This window comes from Mchenga conophoros, linkage group LG12 (genome assembly GCF_057382185.1).
Source record: "Mchenga conophoros isolate Kocher_MC1m ecotype Shallow Benthic linkage group LG12, M_conophoros_male_GT1.1, whole genome shotgun sequence".
Lineage (NCBI taxonomy): Eukaryota > Metazoa > Chordata > Actinopteri > Cichliformes > Cichlidae > Mchenga > Mchenga conophoros.
Genome location: NC_140537.1, coordinates 12,417,469 through 12,437,261, shown reverse-complemented (window position 1 = coordinate 12,437,261; position 19,793 = coordinate 12,417,469). Strand labels below are relative to the sequence as shown.

Here is a 19,793-nt window from a genome sequence, read left to right as displayed (position 1 = left end):
TGCTCCAACATTCAGACTCAGAATGCTGCATAAATGAAAGTATGAATCCATCCTGTCTTTTATCAGTGGGTCAGGCTGCTGCTGGTGGTCTAATGGTTTTCTTGGCACACTTTCAACCCCACAGTACCACCTATTGTTTAAACACTGTTGCTGAGCACACTGTACGCCTCTTCTGATGGCTGCTTCCAGCAGGATAGTCCGCCATGTCACAAAACTCAGATCACATGAGAACATGCAAACTCCACACAGAAAGACCCCGGCCTGATGTTGGAATTGAACTCAGGACCTTCTTGCTGTGCGGCAACAGTGCTAACCACCGTGCCACCATGCTGCCGGGGATCACTGCATATCAGTCCAATATAACATCTTAGGGATGTGGTGATTCTCATCTTGGACATGCAGGTGACAAATCTGAATTTATGTGATGTTGTCGCGTCATTGTGGCCCGAAATCTCTGAGGAATGTTTCAAGCTTCTTGACGGAACTGATCCAGAAAGCATTACAGCATTTTTGAAAGCAAAAGGGGGTCCAACCTAGTACCTGAGAGGTGTACCTATTAAAGTGTCCAGTGAGTGTGTTATGCTTCTACTCTTAAGGACCTCAAATATTTACCAGGTAGCCATACAACCTCTGAGAGGCTAACTTTTTGATTTATTTTTATAACAAAGAAAGTGAGAGTTCAGCAGGAAGTAATTCTTGTAATAAGGTCAGGAGAGAAGAAGGAAAAATGCTTACTTGTGCATGAAAACATGTCAAGGCTTGTTAGTGTGGAAAATAATGGGCTAATTGTTCAGTACCATTGAAAATAAACACGCAAAGGTTATTCAACACACACTGATACCCACGCTCTTATTCGTTTAATCACGCCAAGCCATGCTGATCCTGATCAGACCTTTCTGCCACAATAGCCAGTCTTTTTATAACTCCAGCACACGCCCAGTTTGAACCTTATGGGCAAAACCTATCACTCTGTTTTTCTCTCTCTCTCTCCCTCTCTCTCCAGATTTCCCAGCCACCCACACCCACCCGTACACTTGCGCACACAAACACAAGACCTGTGATCCAACTCACTGATCAATCACAGATGGAGGTCTGGCTATTGCAATTCCCACTGCAATAGACAGCTCCTCCCATTTAGCGCCCCCTTTCTGTCACCACTCCAACTTCGCGACCACCACCTCTCGCTACGTGATAAAAAGCAGATCTCTTTTTTTAAGCAAGCCCCCCATCTGTGCCCACAGACACAGGGAGTTTTCTTAAAAGAATGATGAAAAAAAAAAGGATTTGGTACTTGTGAAGTAATGTTCAAAAAGAATTTCATTGCCTAGTAGAAGCAGTTTTATGTCCGCTCTTTTAAACTCATGGCAAAACGATGAAATAGCAATTCAAGATTGTGAATGTGCAGAACAGATTTATAGCTGTAGATTTTTAAAAAAATCTCGCCAAGATAAAGACAAAACAAAAAAAGCTGCTTTTATGGAATAAGTTAGTCTTTGGAAAGTCAAAGTGAATTTATTTCCCTCAAACAAGCTCTTCAGTTTAATAAATGGCTGAAATATTCTCCCTCCCCTGCTGCAGGCAGTAATGTTAGTCATGCAGTGTCAGGAAAACTAAGACCTAAACTAAGACTGGGATCTTTGTAATGAGGGATATTCCTGCACAATATAGCAGATTTTTTGGTATCGATACCATACCATGTACATACAGTCAGTGGGCTAAACAAAGTATTGATCCTCTCATGCTAGCATCGATGCAATACCAATATCAGCATTGATACTGTTGATTTGGAGCAATCTACCCACCTCTACAGTTGATCGTGCACACAGGAAGCTCAATAATTTTGGAGAGCACTATCAGTTAGGGCTGGGCCATATTATACCGTTCACGGTAATACCGGTATAATCTTAGGCAACGATAGGAAAATGAAATATCGCGATAGAATATGAGTAAAATGCGCATGCGCAGTGCCTTTGTTTTCATACGCACATCGCTGATTGTTGAGTGAAACAGATGAACCAGAATTGGTTTGTAAAAATGGTGCAACTTCAGTGATGTGGAACTGGTTTGGTGTTTGTCCGTCAGATCCACGACAAAGCACATTTTTTTGCAGAACATGCAAGCGGCCATCGTTATTGTCGTATATGTCGGACTAAGATGCTCTTAAATCTGGGAGTAATCTGGTTCCTAAACTCCGTAATCTTCAGGTCAAACGAACACTGCAGCATCACTGAGAGTTAAAAACTGTCTCAATTCTTTCATCTTTAATAAAACGATCAGCATTGCTGCTTAACCAGGTGAAACTATGAAGTTTAACTTCCAGGCATCCACGAAAACAAAATTTATTACATTTAACGGAGTCAGAAGTTAGCAGGAAGCTAGCGGAAGTTAGCTCGCTAGTTTCGCTAGTTACCTAAGCATGATGTTCTGACAGAAATTTCTGGAAAAATTCAAACGTACAGCTCTGCTATCACTTCCAACATAAATGAAGACAGGAAACTAAACAGCAGTGACGTTTGTAGGCTTACTGAAGTTGGGCTAGCTGGTATATAATGATGTGCTACCTGATCGCTAGCGACACAGCTATGTTAGCATAACATAAACAGTGAAGCTGGAGGACGAACACTAACACTTTTCCACTTATAAAAGTTAACGTTAAAGTTCCTGATAGTTAGAGACAAACGCAATCGCATGGGTTGGCTGTAAACAGACCAAACTTCAGTCAGGAGAACAACTGAGATAATCCATCCACAATACAAGGTTAGTCATTAATATACTGCAGCAACATGGGAATAGATCAGAATTCATTCATTAATAAATCAATGGTACAGAAGTGGAGGAAGCAAGAAGAATGAGTTTAATAAAGTTTAATTTATCTGACTGCTTTGTTTCGCTTAATGTGCCTTATAATCCCGTGAACAGCAAGCCGCAGGAGGAGACGTTGCGAGCGGAGGCAGATGAGGGGCAAGCGGGGAGGCCTGTGGGCACGGCTAAAGACTAGTCCGTTTAAACCACCACTCCCGATCATATTCCTCTCCAACTCCCGTTCAATCCGTTACAAACTGGATGAAATACGACTGCAGATCGCCACTCGACGGACTTTTAATAACTGTTCGTGCATGATTTTCACTGAAACCTGGCTGGACAGCGCCATTCCCGATGCGGCTATCGATCTAGCAGGCCGCACCGCCTATCGAGCCGACAGGTCTGCGGACTCGGGTAAGAAGACTGGCGGGGGGCTGTGCATCTATATTAACAACCTTTGGTGCACGAACGTCACGGTAACGGAAAAACTGTGCAGTACAGAGGTAGAACTGTTGGTGTTAAAGTGCCGTCCATTCTATCTCCCTCGGGAATTTTCTGCCGTTTACATCTGCGCTGTTTACATTCCACCAGATGCTAATGCTAAGCTAGCGTTAGCACAATTGAGCAGCAGCATCAATAACAGCCTGGTAGCACACCCGGACAGTGTCTTTATTGCGGCTGGGGATTTTAACCACGCGGACCTGAAATCTGTACTTCACAATTTCCACCGTAATGTGAAGTGTGCTACCAGAGGAGATAGAACGTTGGACCAGGTGTACACCAACATGGCGAATGCGTACAGAGCCCAGGCTTATCCCCACCTGGGTCTGTCAGACCATCTCTCCCTTCTGCTACACCCAATATACACACAAAAGATCAAGAGCACTGGGATTACAACCAAAACCGTGAGAACATGGCCGCAGGATGCTATTCCGATGCTTCAGGACTGTTTCCACTGCACAGACTGGGATGTATTCAAGGTGCAGGACACTGACAATCGTGTCGCATTGGACAGTTACACCTCCACTGTCTTGGACTACATCTGTTTCTGTGTGGACAATGTAACAACTTGGAAACGATTCCGTGTGTTCCCTAATAATCCACCCTGGATGACACACGGAGTTCAACAACTTATTCGAACAAGGAACAACGCTTTCAAATCCGGGGACCAGGAGGCATACAGTGCTGCCAGGGCCAACCTGAGAAGAGGCATCAAGACTGCCAAGCAGCAGCACAGGAGGCGTATCGAGGCCAGGTTTGAGAACAACACAAACCCAAGGCAGGTCTGGGAGGGCATCAGGGCTATCACGGACTACAAAAGAAGAACACCATCACCCTCAGCCGACAGTTCTACTCTGGCTGAGGATCTAAATCTCTTTTATGCCCGTTTTGACAGGGAGAACACCGACCCTGTCCTGTCCCCTCTCCCCTCAACCGACCCTGCTCCGGTCCTGAGCACTCATGAGCTGAGGCGTGTGTTCCGGAGCATTAACACCAGGAAGGCGGCCGGGCCGGATGGAGTGCTGGGCCGGGTGCTAAAAGACTGTGCTGCGGACCTGGCGGACGTCTTCACCTCTATATATAACACCTCGTTGTCCTGTTCACTGGTACCATCCTGTTTCAAAGCAGCAACCATTGTTCCCATCCCAAAACAGTCAAATGTCACATGTCTGAACGATTTCAGACCTGTGGCACTCACCCCCATTCCCGCCAAATGCCTGGAGAGACTGGTCATTAAACACATCAGAGCTGCTTTTCCACCATCCCTGGACTCGCACCAGTTTGCATACAGGGAGAACTGGTCAACCGAGGATGCGATCGCCACAGTGCTGCACACATTACTGAAGCACTTGGAACACAGGAACACCTATGCACGGCTCCTCTTTGTAGACTACAGCTCGGCTTTTAATACCATCCGGCCATACAAACTCCGTCCCAAACTCCACCAACTGGGACTTAACTCCTCTCTGTGCAACTGGATTGTGGACTTCCTCACTAACCGTAGACAGAGTGTCAGAGTGGGTAAGAACACCTCTTCCACCCTTGTGGTCAACACCGGTGCCCCTCAGGGGTGTGTTCTGAGCCCTCTGCTATACACTCTCTTCACCCATGACTGTATTTCCTCCTGCGCGTCCAATCTCATTGTTAAGTTTGCAGATGACACTACAGTGCTCGGACTTATATCCAACAATGATGAGACAAACTATAGGACAGAGGTGCAACAACTAGAGTCATGGTGCCACGACAATAACTTGGTCTTAAACACCAAAAAGACCAAGGAGATCATTGTAGATTTCCGGAAGAGGGGTCATAACAACCATCTGCCTCTCTTCATTGGCAGTGAGGCGGCGGAGAGGGTGAGCAGTTTTAAATTCTTGGGGGTAACTGTGACCGAGGACCTGTCCTGGGGCAACCATATCACCTCAGTTGTACGGAAGGCCCAACAGCGCCTCTACTACCTGAGGAGACTGCGGAGCGCACACATTCCCAGATCTCTGATGTTGAACTTCTACAACTGTGCCATCAGCAGCGTTCTGACGTATGGATTTCTAGTGTGGTTCCCCAGCTGCACCAAGGCCGATCAGCAAGCACTCCAGCGGGTGGTGAAAGAAGCTGGCAGAATTATTGGAACAAGTCTGCCAGAGATCAGTAACATCTTCCCCACTCGCTGTCTGAGGAGGGTGCACAGTATCCTGCGGGACCAACATCACCCTGCGCGCCACCTTTTCCATCTGCTGCCCTCAGGGAGAAGGTACAGGTCTATACAGGCCAGAACATCCAGACTGGCCAACAGCCTGTATCCACAGGCTGTGAGGCTCCTGAACTCTCTGCCCCCCTCTCACGGACAATAGCCATATCCAACTTCTTAATAGCAATGAACTGGTCTGCATTGGTGCATCATATCTTTATTCTCTTCCCCCTCCTGCCCCCCCCCCCCTCTTTCTTAAATAGATAACTATCATATCTGATATCATATCTCACAGTACAATAATATTGAATGGGTTGCATTGTTGTATTTTGTCATGTTTCTCAGGTCTTTGTCTGAATTTCTACGAACATTATTGCTAAGGATTGTCTTATTGCATTGGAGTCACACTGGGTTAAATATGTACACTTGGGTTTTAAGGGGTATTTATTATTTTCTTCTTTTTTTTGGGGTTGTATGGAAGCCCCAAACGCAATTTCATTGTTCTTGACAATGACAATAAATAAATAAATACTAAAATACACCTTATGGTCCGAAAAATACGCACTGCACACTGCAGTTTAATGTTGCAAAGCACCTCTTTTTAACATCAGTGGATATTATACATGGTTATGCTCAGGATGTGTCAGCCCATTTCTACTGGAAATGCCTTTTGGTTAAACTTTCAGCAAGGAATTTGCATTTGCACTGTTACATTTTTATAAAGCTTTAATGTACATAAAAACCAGCTTCTTGTTTAAGTGAAAATAAATGGAAGGTTGTCTTTTTGTGCTAGTAATGTTGTGGAGTTGTATTTTGTCTCGCATCAATTAAATCGTTATCGCAAATTTTCAAATATATATCATGATAAATATTTTTGGCCATATCGTAGAGCTGGGCGATATATCGAATTTTTAAAAAATATCGATATATTTTTATACGAGATATAAGATGTGACAATATCCTTTATATCGATATAGTCTATGTTACGTATAATTATACTTGTGGAGCCGCTAGTTTGCCTCTCTTTCGTCCACTTTCGTCTTTACGCAACGTTACTCGGCCTCGCCTCTCCTTCACTGAACACAACTCCCCCTCCTCCCCCATCGCTTCACCTGCAGGAAGCGACAAGATGGACACGGCAAATCTCCGTTAACGAGTTACTGCGCATCGCCCCGTGCGTGGGGCTGGACGGCGTCAATGTGTTAGCTAGCTAACCACGCTAACGCCATGCAGCCCAGAGGTGCTGCACGGACTAAAATCCTTTCATTTTCTCAAAAGTTGACAGTGCGCCTTATGTATGAATTCTGGTTGTGCTTGATGGCCGCGAACCGATTTTATGTGGAACACGGCGCTCAGCAATCTGTCAAAAAATGTTTTAGTACGACTTTGATAAGCTACGGAGCTGCACCGCTTGATGGATTGTCGGAGCATTACGGCTGAGCCTCGCGGAGTGATACGTACTGTGCTTCAACGTAATATTACCCTACTGTGTATAAGGACCATAAATGGCACCTGTTAAGAGACGTGGTTGCGAAGCGGATTTCAAACTCCAGGCTGTCAGTCACGCAGTACAAGTTGGGAACAGAGCAGCTGTGAAATCTGTCTTTGTTATTGTGCTCAGCGTCTTTTAGTTTACATTTTGACTGCACAATTGTGAGCTTTTTGTTATGCACAAAAACAACATTGTTTTCTTTTATTTATGGAGCATTATTATTTAATAAATGCTCATAATTTATTTTTGAGTAAATTTTATGTACATCTGCTCTATGTTAATAAAAGTGCCTGTGTGACATCTGGGACACAGCTTTGACTAAGAACTCTCTTCTTGTTCTTACTTTATGGCTTTAAAAAAATATATTGAGATATATATCTTATATCGCCATCCAGCTAAAAAATATCGAGATATGAATTTTGGGTCATATCGCCCAGCCCTACCATATCGCCCTGCTCTACTATCAGTGTCACACTAGCTGGCAAAGACGCTCATCATCTTATAGTGACAGTGCTTATTTTTCATTTAAAGAATTCATTTAGTTAAGTGCATCTATTTCTGTTGTTTATCCACACTCAGGATGCATCGATCTGGTACTTATATAATAAGGAGTTATTGCCGTACTCTAATCCAATGGAAAGGGCAAACAAATGTATCCAATCAGCTGATTAACAGGTGTCGTCGTCATCATCTGAATCTAGGAATTTTCTCATGATAAGCACAAAATTAAAAATGCTTTTCTTTATGTATTGATAAAGATGTATGATTGCTTAAAATTTTCATGAGTTACAGTTAGCGTGAGTCGTCCCAAATAAAAGCTCTTTCTTTCTTGGCGTATCCTCAGCGTCGATATGTTTACATACCGATAGAGGTGCAAGCTTTATCGGGGAACATCATCACCTAAAAATCTTATGTATTGTTAAACTTCACCACAAAGACTCTAAATATGCAGCCCTTTGACTTTTTTTTTTTAATGTGAATGTGTCATTGCTCTGAAGCAGACCAGAAAACAGAGAAACATTGCAGTGGTTCCATGTGAAACCCCTTTGGATTTAAACTTATGAATTCATGCATGTGAAGCTGGTGATAAAAAGGGGGGAGGGGATCACTTTCTCTTTTCTTCTTTTCTTTTGAGTCGACTTCATATCAGCGATACAGTACATCTGCAAATCAAAACCATCTCGCTGACTTTTAGAGCTGTTTAATTGTTCCTGGTTTTCCTCACATCCAGCTCGTCTCGTTGTTTTCGATGTCTACCTCCGAGGCTGAGCTGGGACCACAGCTGCATGTCTTTTTACATTTCCCCTGACAGCATGATCTCACTCATGGCCAGTTGTGTTATGCTGCATGGATTTTTGTTGTTGCTCCTCGTGCTGTGTGTGTGGATCAACCTAAGTCCGGACTCTGATTGAAAAGCTGTGTTACAGCAGCGGCGCAGCCTGCGCCTCATCGCAGTCACAGGATGTGTAATGCTTTAGTTTATACTGAGTAGAAGATTTTTTTTCTCAGGCTCCGTGTGTGTTTGTGTGACTGAGGAATGTTCCACCATACCTCGTTGTGCGTTGCCCAGACATAGTGCAATAAAATATTTCCTTCCCTTACTAAATTTAACAGCAGTCAGTTCAGCTTTCTAAGCTTATACGTGTACGGCCTCATTGTTTTTATACAGAGCAGTTGAGCCACTGTCAAACCCTGTGCACCTCACAGGCCTACTCTAAAAGGTGAAGGTGATTTTAAATTATGCCTTTCAGTTTTGCAAAAGCAAGATTGATCATTGTTTTTATGGCGCTCGCTGCAAAATAAATACGTGTACCAAATCCAGAAATTACAGCCCAAATTACACCTCAGCTCTCTGCGTTTCAAAACGATTTGGAACATTTCAGGGAACGGGAGACGAACGCTCCTTTTCTCTTCTCACGCTCACACCGCTCTGTAATTTCTCTCTGGTTTTTAAATTTAGCACAACTGAAACTGTCCGATTACTCTTGCGGCCGCATTTTGTTGTATCAGTGCTGGATGGATGGAATGAGTGGGTGAAGCAGGACTGACATCAAGCTCTAGAGGATAGTAGTAGATATAAAAAAAACAAAAAAATGTTTTAAGACTGAGGTCAAGATTGCTGTTACGTTAGCTCAGACTCAATTTGTTTCATTGTTGTCAGGGTTCCACGATTTTGTGCTGTTTCTGAGTTTTTAATCCTTAGTTAATATTACCTTCGTTGAGTTTCTGTTCCTGTTTTTTTCTGTGTGAAGGATTTTTCTCTGGTTCACTTTCTAGTTTTACTTCTTCGGCTTCTAGCTCTGCTACACGTGGAAGGCCTATAAGACTCCACAGAGGACAGACAGGCTGGCACTTCTGTATAAATTGCTGGGTTGCGTATGAAGTTAAGATTTTGTGCTGTGTGTTATTTTTATCCTTCATTGTCTCACCCAAAAACCACGGATGGATGGATGGATGGTGATCAAAACCATAAAGATGAAGATCTGATTTGGTTTAGAGGGATATGTGCGTCAGACAGCAGCCGCTGATTATCACTTTTATTCTGAAGGTGGTGTGTATGCCTGGTAGAGATGTGCTGCCATGAGCAAGACAGGAATAGGTTGTCCTAACTTCCTCCCCTCCGGTCACGGCAGATGGCATTCCCTCCCTGAGCCTGCTGCAAGTTTCTTCCTGTAAAAAGGGAGTTTTTCCTTCCCACTGTCGCCAAGTGCTTACTGATAGGTGGTCGTTTGTTTGTTGGAGTTTTCTCTGTATTACTGTAGGGTCTTTACCTTACAATATAAAGTGCCTTGAGGCGACTGTGAGTGTTAGTCAGTCCAGGATGTACAACAGCCTCTAATATCAGCTTATACAGGCTCCAGTGCATCTAGTACATGACTGAAAAGATGGAAGTTACAGGTGCAAGAATTGATCCAACACCAACAGCTCTAAAGCTGGAGTCTTTCCATTCAAGCCCTCTGTGAATGGCTTCATGCAGTGTTGATTAAGGCTTTCAGCACTTAGTAAATGTCTCTTTACTCCTCCTGAGTTTAAGCGTGAAGCGAAGCACTGGTGGACCAATGTGATGCATCACCTTAACATTTAACGTAGCTGAAAAGAGTCCAGATAAACTTTTTAGAGGAAAGATTAAAGTCTGACAAAGTGAGCTATTGACCGCAAAGACATTTTCTTGTTAGAACTGAGTTCCCTAATGTTTGTGGAAATGCTCCCACAGCCAGAAGGTGGAGACAAAATTTCCACTCTGCTGATTTCATGCTTAATTCAGAGTTTACCCACTTTACTGTTGGCATTAAGTTAATAAATGTTTATTTGTTTATTTTTGCTTTTAAGTATTTTAACAGTGCATTATGCTGTATAAAAATAAATGTGAAATGAGTCTGTTTTGAGTAATTTAATAACGGCTTCTCTTGGTCATGACTCAGTTTATACAACTATTCACTGTGGCAGTGGAGAAAATCCCACCTGAACCCTGAACAAAGTAACAGGATGTGTGATTAAGCCAAATAATACCTCACTGTTTTTTTTCTTACAAATTCAGTGACAGTAGCTAATCTCCTGACAAAAATGTTATCAGAGTCTTTTGGGGAAAAATATTTAAAATATCTAATCAGGTAACAGTTTATTACATAATCTTCTTATGAGAAGAAGAAGATAGGAAAGCTATCGACTGCAAAAAAAAAAAAAAAAATCTGCCAAATCAAAGACTTGGATTTATGGGAGCAGCTACAACTGCTTTTAACATATTATTATTATTGTTGTTGTTGTTATTATTATTATTATCAAAAGAAGCGGTATGACTGTCCATACCCCCTCACCCACCCACCCACCCACCCAAAGAAAAAGCCAGAAACAAGCATGCGCCAGCATATGCTTCATATCCCAAAAGTTATATCAGTGTCGCAATAGCTTCAAACAGGACCGAGCCCCTGCTCTCCTCCGCGATGTGATAATCCTCCGCATAACCCGTTGCACCGTCACATCCTATTCTAATCACGCAATCGGGTCTGAAAAGACCTCTGATTGGCTCCTTCACAGACTCCGTGTGCGTGGAGTTGGGTTCTCTCCTGAAATTCGTGAATGGCAATATGCTGAAAGGTTGTTTTGATTTCTTGTCCGGTGACAGCAAAACTGTGTTGCCTTCTCCAGCTGTAAGATTTTTAAAGGTTTTACTAAGAAACTTGTGAATTGGGATAAATTGCTAAGTATGAATCATGCCTGCCTGCCTTTTGTTGTGCTTTAAGTCATTTGTCCACATTGATGCATCAATAATTGTTATTAGATAATATTATATTAGATGTTATATATGCAAGCATTTGTATCTACATTAATTACATTTAACTGATAACTCTATTGCATGCTTAAATAACTAAGAATTTTAAATAGTTAGTTTAAAATTCTGGCAAATTTAACTGGCATATCCGATATGTTTGAAACCACAGGCAGCTACAACAGACACTGTAGTGGGACATTGTAACAAAGAGGCACCAGAAACATCTTGTCTATCTATGATTTATCAGCCTCTCTCTCCCAGGCTCTTCTCCTTTATCAGCCTGTCACTCTGCATCACTCTCCTGTCACTAGTTTTTCCTCTCCCTTATTCCTCCCTGTTCTGCTCGCCTTACAAGGCTCAAAGTGACTTCCAGGGCGGTGTTTCCTGGCCCTCTGTTGTTAATAAAGACTTGGAGCGCCAGCTGCAGTCTTGGCTGGTAGATGCTGAGGCCCCGGGGCACTGGGGAAACAACAGCGTGCTCTCAAAGCTCGACCAAATCTCCAAGTACATTCTAAGCGCTCACCAGTGACTTTCGGGGTCCTGCATCGCTTCTCAGATATCAGCTGGAAAATGCAAACTGGACACACCACAAAACAGTTGTTAGAGCAGGAACATGGCCAAGAAGCGCGCTCATACAGTATGTGTGATGGTCTGTTAGTTAATGTATGTTTCACTTGTGTCTGGTACGCATCAGGGTTTGATGATTAGTGTTTGAAGCTGAGTTTACATTGTATTGTTAATAAGAATAATTAGTCTTCCTATGCTCTACAAAGCCCCAGTTAGAGCAGATATGGCCCTTTAGTGGTGGACTTCCAGTGGGCAAGTTGCAGTTTTTCTTATTTCCATCTGCTTTCATTTACACCCAGTAAGAAAAAAAGAGCATATTAGAGCCCACAGGAGACCAGTAAATTCATCCACGGGGTTGCTTGCAGATCACCAGAGCTGGCCAGCTGCTGGTGATGACGGGGTACTTTCGAAGCGCTCTCATGGCTCTTGCCCTGCTTGCTGTAATGGGCCACATAAATAGCTAATTGTTAAATCCATCTCGGGGGTCGCAATACACGATGAGTAAGGAGGTGAATCTGCGAAACAGGCAGAATGAGAGCACGCCGTGACATCTAGGTATCGTGCTATGCTTTTGTAATATGAATCTCGGGGCCTATGGGCCATTTAGACAGCCTGACTGTCAGTTTCACTCTCACTCTCACTTTTTCCAGGAGGAAATAGTACAGACACACTCCATGTAATCATATAGTTGTTGAGTCTGAGAGGAAAGGCAACAGTGCCTATGAAGAGGTGTGCAACACTTAGTGTTGTTTTCCTCAGCTGACAGATTGAGGAGGGTAGTGGTTTGACCCGTAATCAGGGCCATGTCCCAATTACTGCAGTCTTGCACTGTAGCCATTAGCTCACTGTCTCTGGAGACTCCAAATCTCATTTTAAGGGAATGACTCAGAAAAAGTGATTTATAATCGAATAAGATTCTCGAAGACAGCAGGGATTTTCGCTCTGCGTGCTAATCACCTTAGCCGAGTGACGATCTGCACTTTGTCTTTCCCAGCGAATGATCTCAGATCTCCTTAGCTGTCATGTTTTACGCTGGTCATTTAAGCAGCAATGAAGAATTTATTGTTACTTTAATATTGCTTAATGTGTGCATTGAACACAGAGGTAGAAAGATCGAAAAGTCAAGCAGCCTGTAAGAAATAATGATGCTGACTGCTGTCTAAAATATTCTAGTTTATACACACAAACAGTCCACAAGCGAGCACGTCCTCATCTCACACACTTCTCTTACTCGTTGCCTTTTTTGTTTTCAGACTAAAGAGCAACAGGACCAAGTACAGAATCAGAGCAATAAAGTCTTCCTCTACTGCGCCTTCTTGGACTACAGGTGGGTTTGTGTTCATGATTTCGACACAGAACTTCTGAATTATCCATTCAGATCCAGCTCCAAAGGGATTTTTATCTTGATTGTTCACTCGTTGCATGCATTTCTTTCTCGAGTCTTTAAATCATAAGAAATCACTGGTGATTGGAAGAAGGTGGTGGTTTTTTTTTTTTCTTTTACTCTTTCAAATCAGAAACATCCAGTTTTACACGTGTCGCTGTTTCGGCTTCTTGAGCCACAGCCCTCAATGTAAAACAAAGGAAAAAAAAGCTGAAGCTCTGATATGCAGAGCCAAAACACTTTTTGCTAAGCTTAACTCATTTTTAAAAATAGGGAGTCCAATACGTTGGATTCAAACACGTCCTTCTCCTACTCCACTTTGCCCTGAAGCTTAAGAAAAATGTGAATAATTGGGTCGCCCTGTCAGATTGCACTAATAAAGTCAACTTAATCTCTGTGTGCCTCCCACGGGGGGGATATTGGATTATACTGAGTGCACCCTCTCAGCAGCGTTCCAGTAAAGAATTGCCCCGTCTGTTTCTCTGTATCCTGTTTGTTCTAGTTTTTTATGTTTGATCTTGCATTAGATACATTTCCTCTGCTAACAGCACCTAATTGTCATTCATTTCAGTTCTAAAGAGGGAGTATGGTCCAACAAAGGCTGCGTGCGCGCACATGGAAACATGACATACTCCGTGTGTTTGTGCAACCACCTTACCAACTTTGCCATCCTCATGCAAGTTGTGCCCTTAAAGGTATGAATGTTCTGGCTGCTCTTCAAAAGTCTGAATATTAGGCAGCATTTGCAACAGATCTCATTTTTATTTTGTTGTTTTGAAGGAGTTCAACACAGTTTGATGTTTGTAGTCTTCAGCTTTGCATGTTTCTCCTATTTGTACTGAAGCTTCTAATCTCACCAGACTCCAGACTTTTATCAGCACGGCGCCTGGTAGCCAGTAACTCATTCTCCTATTTTTCTTGTTCAGTGGTGGTTTGCAAACAAATTTTTGGTGGAATAACTGCAAGTAGTAGTGTTTTACATACTATCAGACTCCTGCAACAACAAAGGAAGATGTATATTTTAAGAAAACAATAAAACATTTTATTTATATCGAACCTCGGATACAGGAGGAACAATGCGGTTTTCGTCCTGGTCGCGGAACACTGGACCAGCTCTTTATCCTCTCCAGGATACTTGAGGGTGCATGGGAGTTTGCCCAACCAGTCTACATGTGTTTTGTGGACTTGGAGAAGGCATTCGACCGTGTCCCTCGGGGTGTCCTGTGGGAGGTGTTGCGGGAATATGGGGTGTCTGGCCCATTGCTACGGGCCATTCGATCCCTATACAACCGTTGCAAGAGCTTGGTTCGCATTGCCGGCAATAAGTCGGACTCGTTCCCGGTGGGTGATGGGCTCCGCCAGGGCTGCCCTTTGTCTCCGGTTCTGTTCATAATTTTTATGGACAGAATTTCTAGGCGCAGCCAAGTGGCGGAGGGCTTTCGCTTTGGTGGCCTCAGAATCTCATCTCTGATTTTTGCAGATGATGTGGTTCTGTTGGCTTCATCGGGTGAGGGCCTCCAGCTCGCACTGGAACGGTTCGCAGCCGAGTGTGAAGCAGCGGGAATGAGGATCAGCACCTCCAAATCTGAGGCCATGGTTCTCAGCCGGAAAAGGGTGGAGTGCCCACTCCGGGTCGGGGATGAGTTCCTGCCCCAAGTGGAGGAGTTCAAGTATCTCGGTCTTGTTCGCGAGTGATGGGAGAAGGGAGCCGGAGATCGACAGACGGATTGGGGCTGCAGCTGCAGTAATGCGGACGCTGCACCGGTCCGTCGTGGTGAAGAGGGAGCTGAGTGTAAAAGCGAAGCTCTCAATTTACCGGTCGATCTACGTCCCTACCCTCACCTATGGCCACGAGCTGTGGGTAGTGACCGAAAGAACGAGATCGCGGATACAAGCGGCAGAAATGAGCTTCCTCCGAAGGGTGGCTGGCCTCTCCCTTAGAGATAGGGTGAGAAGTTCGGCCATCCGGGAGGGGCTCAGAGTAGAGCAGCTGCTGCTCCACATCGAAAGGAGCCAGTTGAGGTGGTTCGGGCATCTGACAAGGATGCCCCCTGGGCGCCTCCTGGGTGAGGTGTTCCAGGCATGTCCCACCGGGAGGAGGCCCCGGGGCAGACCCAGGACACGCTGGAGAGATTATATCTCTCGGCTGGCCTGGGAACGCCTTGGTATTCCCCCGGATAAGCTGGAGGAGGTGGCTGGGGAGAGGGAGGTCTGGGCCTCTTTGCTTAGGCTGCTGCCCCCGCGACCCGGCCCCGGACAAAGCGGATGAAGATGGATGGATGGAATAAAACATTTTAAAATCATTTAAAATTATTACAGTTTACTTGAAGACTGAGAAGTGAAAATGGAATCTCTGTAAAATATAATATTCAAGTGCAGACAGAGCCAGTGGCAGACACCTGGGCCAGGTGATGTGGAAGCCAGGCAACTTGGTCGGTGCACTCTGCAAGCAACTTTACAAGTGAATGCGCAGCATGAGTGAGTGAAAGGATGGAGCCACTATATTACGCCATCCAACAAATCAGTTGGATTTAAAAGTGTAGCCCTCTCACCAAGACACAAAATACGCTGGTTAGCTTGTAGAAGAGTAAGTAAACAGGAAGCAGTGGTTTATCAGTGCCTTCTTTACTTCTCTATCAAACCACTAGTTTCACTGGTGGTTTGATAGAGAAGCGCTTTGTGCAACCATGATTTGTGTGGTTGTTTTAGGTCACTGAACGGGTCAGTGGAGCATTCCTCAAAGTTATGGGCTCTCAAGGGGCAAATAAACAAAAATCTCTTTAAACCATCCTTCATTTATTTTTTTCTGTTTTCTCTTTTTCACGTTTACATCATCTGCACGTGGAGCACTTAAAAGCACAAAACCTGTGCATGATTTTTTCCTCTTATCTAACTCTTTTGCATCCAAGAATACGAACCCATGGGAGTATGATTAACATCCACAATGGCTTCTTAAAATAGAAAAAGCAGACTTCTTATTGCAGCTTAAGTGCGCCAGTGCTGTATTTATGGCACACGAGTCTATTTGATGCTATGCTTTCCCTTAGCAAGTCTCTAATTAGTGGGCTGCCTCATCCCTCAGTTGCAAGGGAACATCTCACGTATCCCAGTTCTGGATGGCTGAGACTCCTCTGCTCTTGTAATGACAAGGCACATGAGTAGACAGTTAATGGAAAATTAAACCCAAACACTCAAAATAGCCTGAAATCCAAAACAACATCAACACACTGGGCTGGACGCACACTGCGTCGATTATAAACATTTTTGCTTTTTGCTCAAAATATAAAAATCGGTGTTTAATCTTTTGCAATGGCTTTAAGAGGACATTACCTCAAAAACTTGTGAACAAAACATGTAAACAAAAGCAGAATATATAGTTTTGTGATCAAGAATCATTTTAATTGCAACATCTGTGCTATCCTATTTGACATGAGAGGTTATAAATAACTTTTTGAGGCTATGATATTGTGCCCACTTGTGGAAGTACTAATGGTGTTTGTTAGTCTTGTGTTCACAGTAATAAACTCTAGAGACTCCCTTTGTTGAAAAAGGATGCACTAGATTTGGATGTATGTGGGATGGCACATGTACCAACACTCCATGTGCTGTGTTGTCAGATCTGATGCTGACAATGCCTCTCTCCACAGATTTCTACTGGCCACAAGGTGGCACTATCAACCATCGGTTACGTTGGCTGCTCTATTTCCATCTTCTGCCTTGCCATCACTCTGGTCACCTTTGCAGTCTTATCGTAAGTATTACTTTTTAAACAGTAAGTAAATTTACAAGAACTCAGTGGAATTACCTTTTTTTTCTCCTTCATATGTGGCCAAAGACATGTAGTGTGATGAGTCGGATGTCAGAATCTGGAATGTTTAAATGCAACAAAGCCTTTTTTATTACCATAGTAGTCTATGAAGTTATACTGTAGTTAAGTATTTTTCCTTTTGCTTCTTTTCAGGTCAGTGAGTACCATCCGTAACCAGCGCTACCACATCCACGCCAACCTCTCCTTTGCCATCCTGGTGGCAGAGATCTTACTGCTGATCAGCGCTCGCTTTGACCCTGGCACGGTACGTACACGGCACAGTGACTGCTTGATGATTGCAGCATAATGATGACAGGAGTGGCAGTGGTTTTAATGGTTTTACAGCTGTTACTATGACAAGGATAGAAATACATCATGTTGAAAATGATGAGAAGCATAGAAAGCAGTATAAAAATGAGGGTTTAAGAAAAAAATACACATTAAAAGAGACAGTTTTGATCTTTTCCCAGCTGCCATGTAAGGTTATGGCTGTCCTGCTACACTTCTTCTTTCTGAGTGCTTTTGCCTGGATGTTGGTGGAGGGCCTTCACCTGTACAGTATGGTGGTCAAGGTGTTCGGCTCTGAAGACAGCAAACACTTCTACTACTATGGCATTGGCTGGGGTGGGTCTGTCTTGCTTCTTTTTTTTTTTTTTTTTTTTGAAAATATGTATTTAAAAAGGATAACTATTCAGTAATATTTTCCTCATTTCTGTCCTTACATCATCTTATTTTATTGTCACAAATCTGATCCAAAGCCCTGCCTCTACCCTGGGCGACCTCATCTAAAGATGATTTCCTTAAAATTGATCTTTCTTTGTCAAATATAATAAAAACAGCCATAGCAGTGTTGAATAAGTCAACTTTAAGGTTCACCACATTCCAGTCTATCTTTTAGGTCTCATCATTTTTGTGAGCTCGAGTGTGATGGACAGAAAAAACAAATCTGGAACATACATGTCCCATCTCTGGCTGCTGGGGAACGCCTCTCTTACATGTTGAACCCATTTGTGGAAAAACATCGGCTTTTTTTAATTACTTCCTTTCTTCTGGCTAGAGTATTTTTTTCATTTTGTGTTTTTTTTTTACTGCACATTACTCACTTGAGACTTCTTCCCTGTCAGCTTCAAGTACAGTTGTTATCAAAAGAAAGTAAATACATGCTTTTATAAAGAATTATTTCTCTGTTACGCTGTGATAAAGGCTTTCAGCTACTTCATCCTTCATTTCCTCACTCTAAGTAAAAAATTCCTCCCAGCATAGTGTCCTCAAAACCTTTGGACCTCAGAGGCCAAGAGATCAAAGCAGTGAAATCTAAGGACTTGTTTTCAAGGAAACAAGCAATTAGCAGCACGCTAAAAAACCTCTACAGGGAGTTTATACAGGCCCGGGTCCTGCACGGTGCACAGTTCCAAAGTGTTTGCAATGAAGTTTATCCTGTGGAGCTTTGACAACAAGGCAAAGAAAGGAAATGGGAAGGGAAAAAAACTCTGCGAGCAATCACCATTGGATTTAAAATGAAACATTTATATTTGTAGGCATTTCTATGGCATTTATATAACATAATGTACAGTAAGGTACAGTGAGAACATGTAAACTGTAACAAATATGTGTTTTATATACTATAATTACCACAAACTAAAATATACAGCATACTATAATAAAGCTGCCATGCTATTCTATGTGTAGGTACTGTACGCAACCCCCATTTGAGGAGTGTATGGAGGAAATAGGTGTCTATGGTGCTGCTATTACTGAATATGTGTTTGTTTGTTTTTTTGGACCAGGTTCTCCGTTCTTGATCTGTGTCGTGTCCATGACATCAGCACTTGACAGTTATGGAAAAGTTGATAAGTAAGTATAAAAAAGAAATCTTTGGGGAAATGTACTTTACTCCATTAAGGCTCTTTGCAGTTGCATAATAGTGACATCACCTGTGTGCAAGAAATTGCAAACAGAAATTGTTATTTAAAAGCATTTGGTTACCAGTGTGTTGCTCCATGTTTGCATTGCAACATTATTTCCTTTTTGTTCTGAGGGAAAACAATCCAAAGTCTAAATGAAGGAGGTATCCTCAGCTCGGATGCATAATTTACTGTGGGCAGAGAATACTGAAGTTTTCAGCTGGCTTTTCCGTGAAAAACATTCGAAAAACAGAGAAATTCCAGTGCATGTTAAAATGCCTACTACACTAAAATACTTACTTAATTTGATTGAATCACATTGTTGAAACTTTATATTAAGGTCAGATAAAGTTTTACACTTTTTTGTTGTTGTTTTTTTTGTATAATTGAACAGCAAGTCACAGAGAACGGTATAAAAGAAAGAAAAAAGATCAAAATTTTCAATTCAAAATTATTGCGAGTTGGTCATCAAAATTCTGATATACCAAACGTGAAATTTTGAGACATTGTGGATGGCAAAAAAAAAAAAGTTTTTCCTTTTTAGTGGTGACAAAAAGCATCGTGGGCATGTTAGAATAGAGCCAACCTTTTACTTGTGAACTGTGGATTCCTCTTTAGTAAGGATTACTGTGAGAGACCATGAGTTGTTTACTTATTTAGAGCAAAGTGGCTCTAAAGTCATATTAAAGATACATTTTGGCCTACATGTTATGTGTATAAATGCTCTCTTTTTATATGATATACAGTAGTGTTGGTTTCTTGTTGTGGTATTTGTCGTCATCCTGGATCTACTAGAAAACATTGTTATACAGTTATACATGAATAGACTACATAAACACTGACTAAAAATCTTTTGGGGTTGGAATGTGATTATCAA

The 19,793-nt window shown here is 42.7% G+C and overlaps 1 protein-coding gene across 3 annotated transcripts in view; it reads left to right on the top strand.

Annotated features, from left to right (window-relative positions):
• adgrd1 (adhesion G protein-coupled receptor D1) overlaps window positions 1-19,793 on the top strand; it is a 41,793-nt gene that overhangs the window by 16,594 nt on the left and 5,406 nt on the right. For all 3 annotated transcript variants that reach the window (XM_085293755.1, XM_085293753.1, XM_085293756.1), the window contains 6 exons: window positions 13,074-13,147; window positions 13,776-13,899; window positions 16,852-16,955; window positions 17,166-17,277; window positions 17,483-17,636; window positions 18,800-18,866. In XM_085293755.1, coding sequence (XP_085149881.1) covers window positions 13,074-13,147; window positions 13,776-13,899; window positions 16,852-16,955; window positions 17,166-17,277; window positions 17,483-17,636; window positions 18,800-18,866 — 635 coding nt within the window. The remainder of the gene's footprint in view (window positions 1-13,073; window positions 13,148-13,775; window positions 13,900-16,851; window positions 16,956-17,165; window positions 17,278-17,482; window positions 17,637-18,799; window positions 18,867-19,793) is intronic.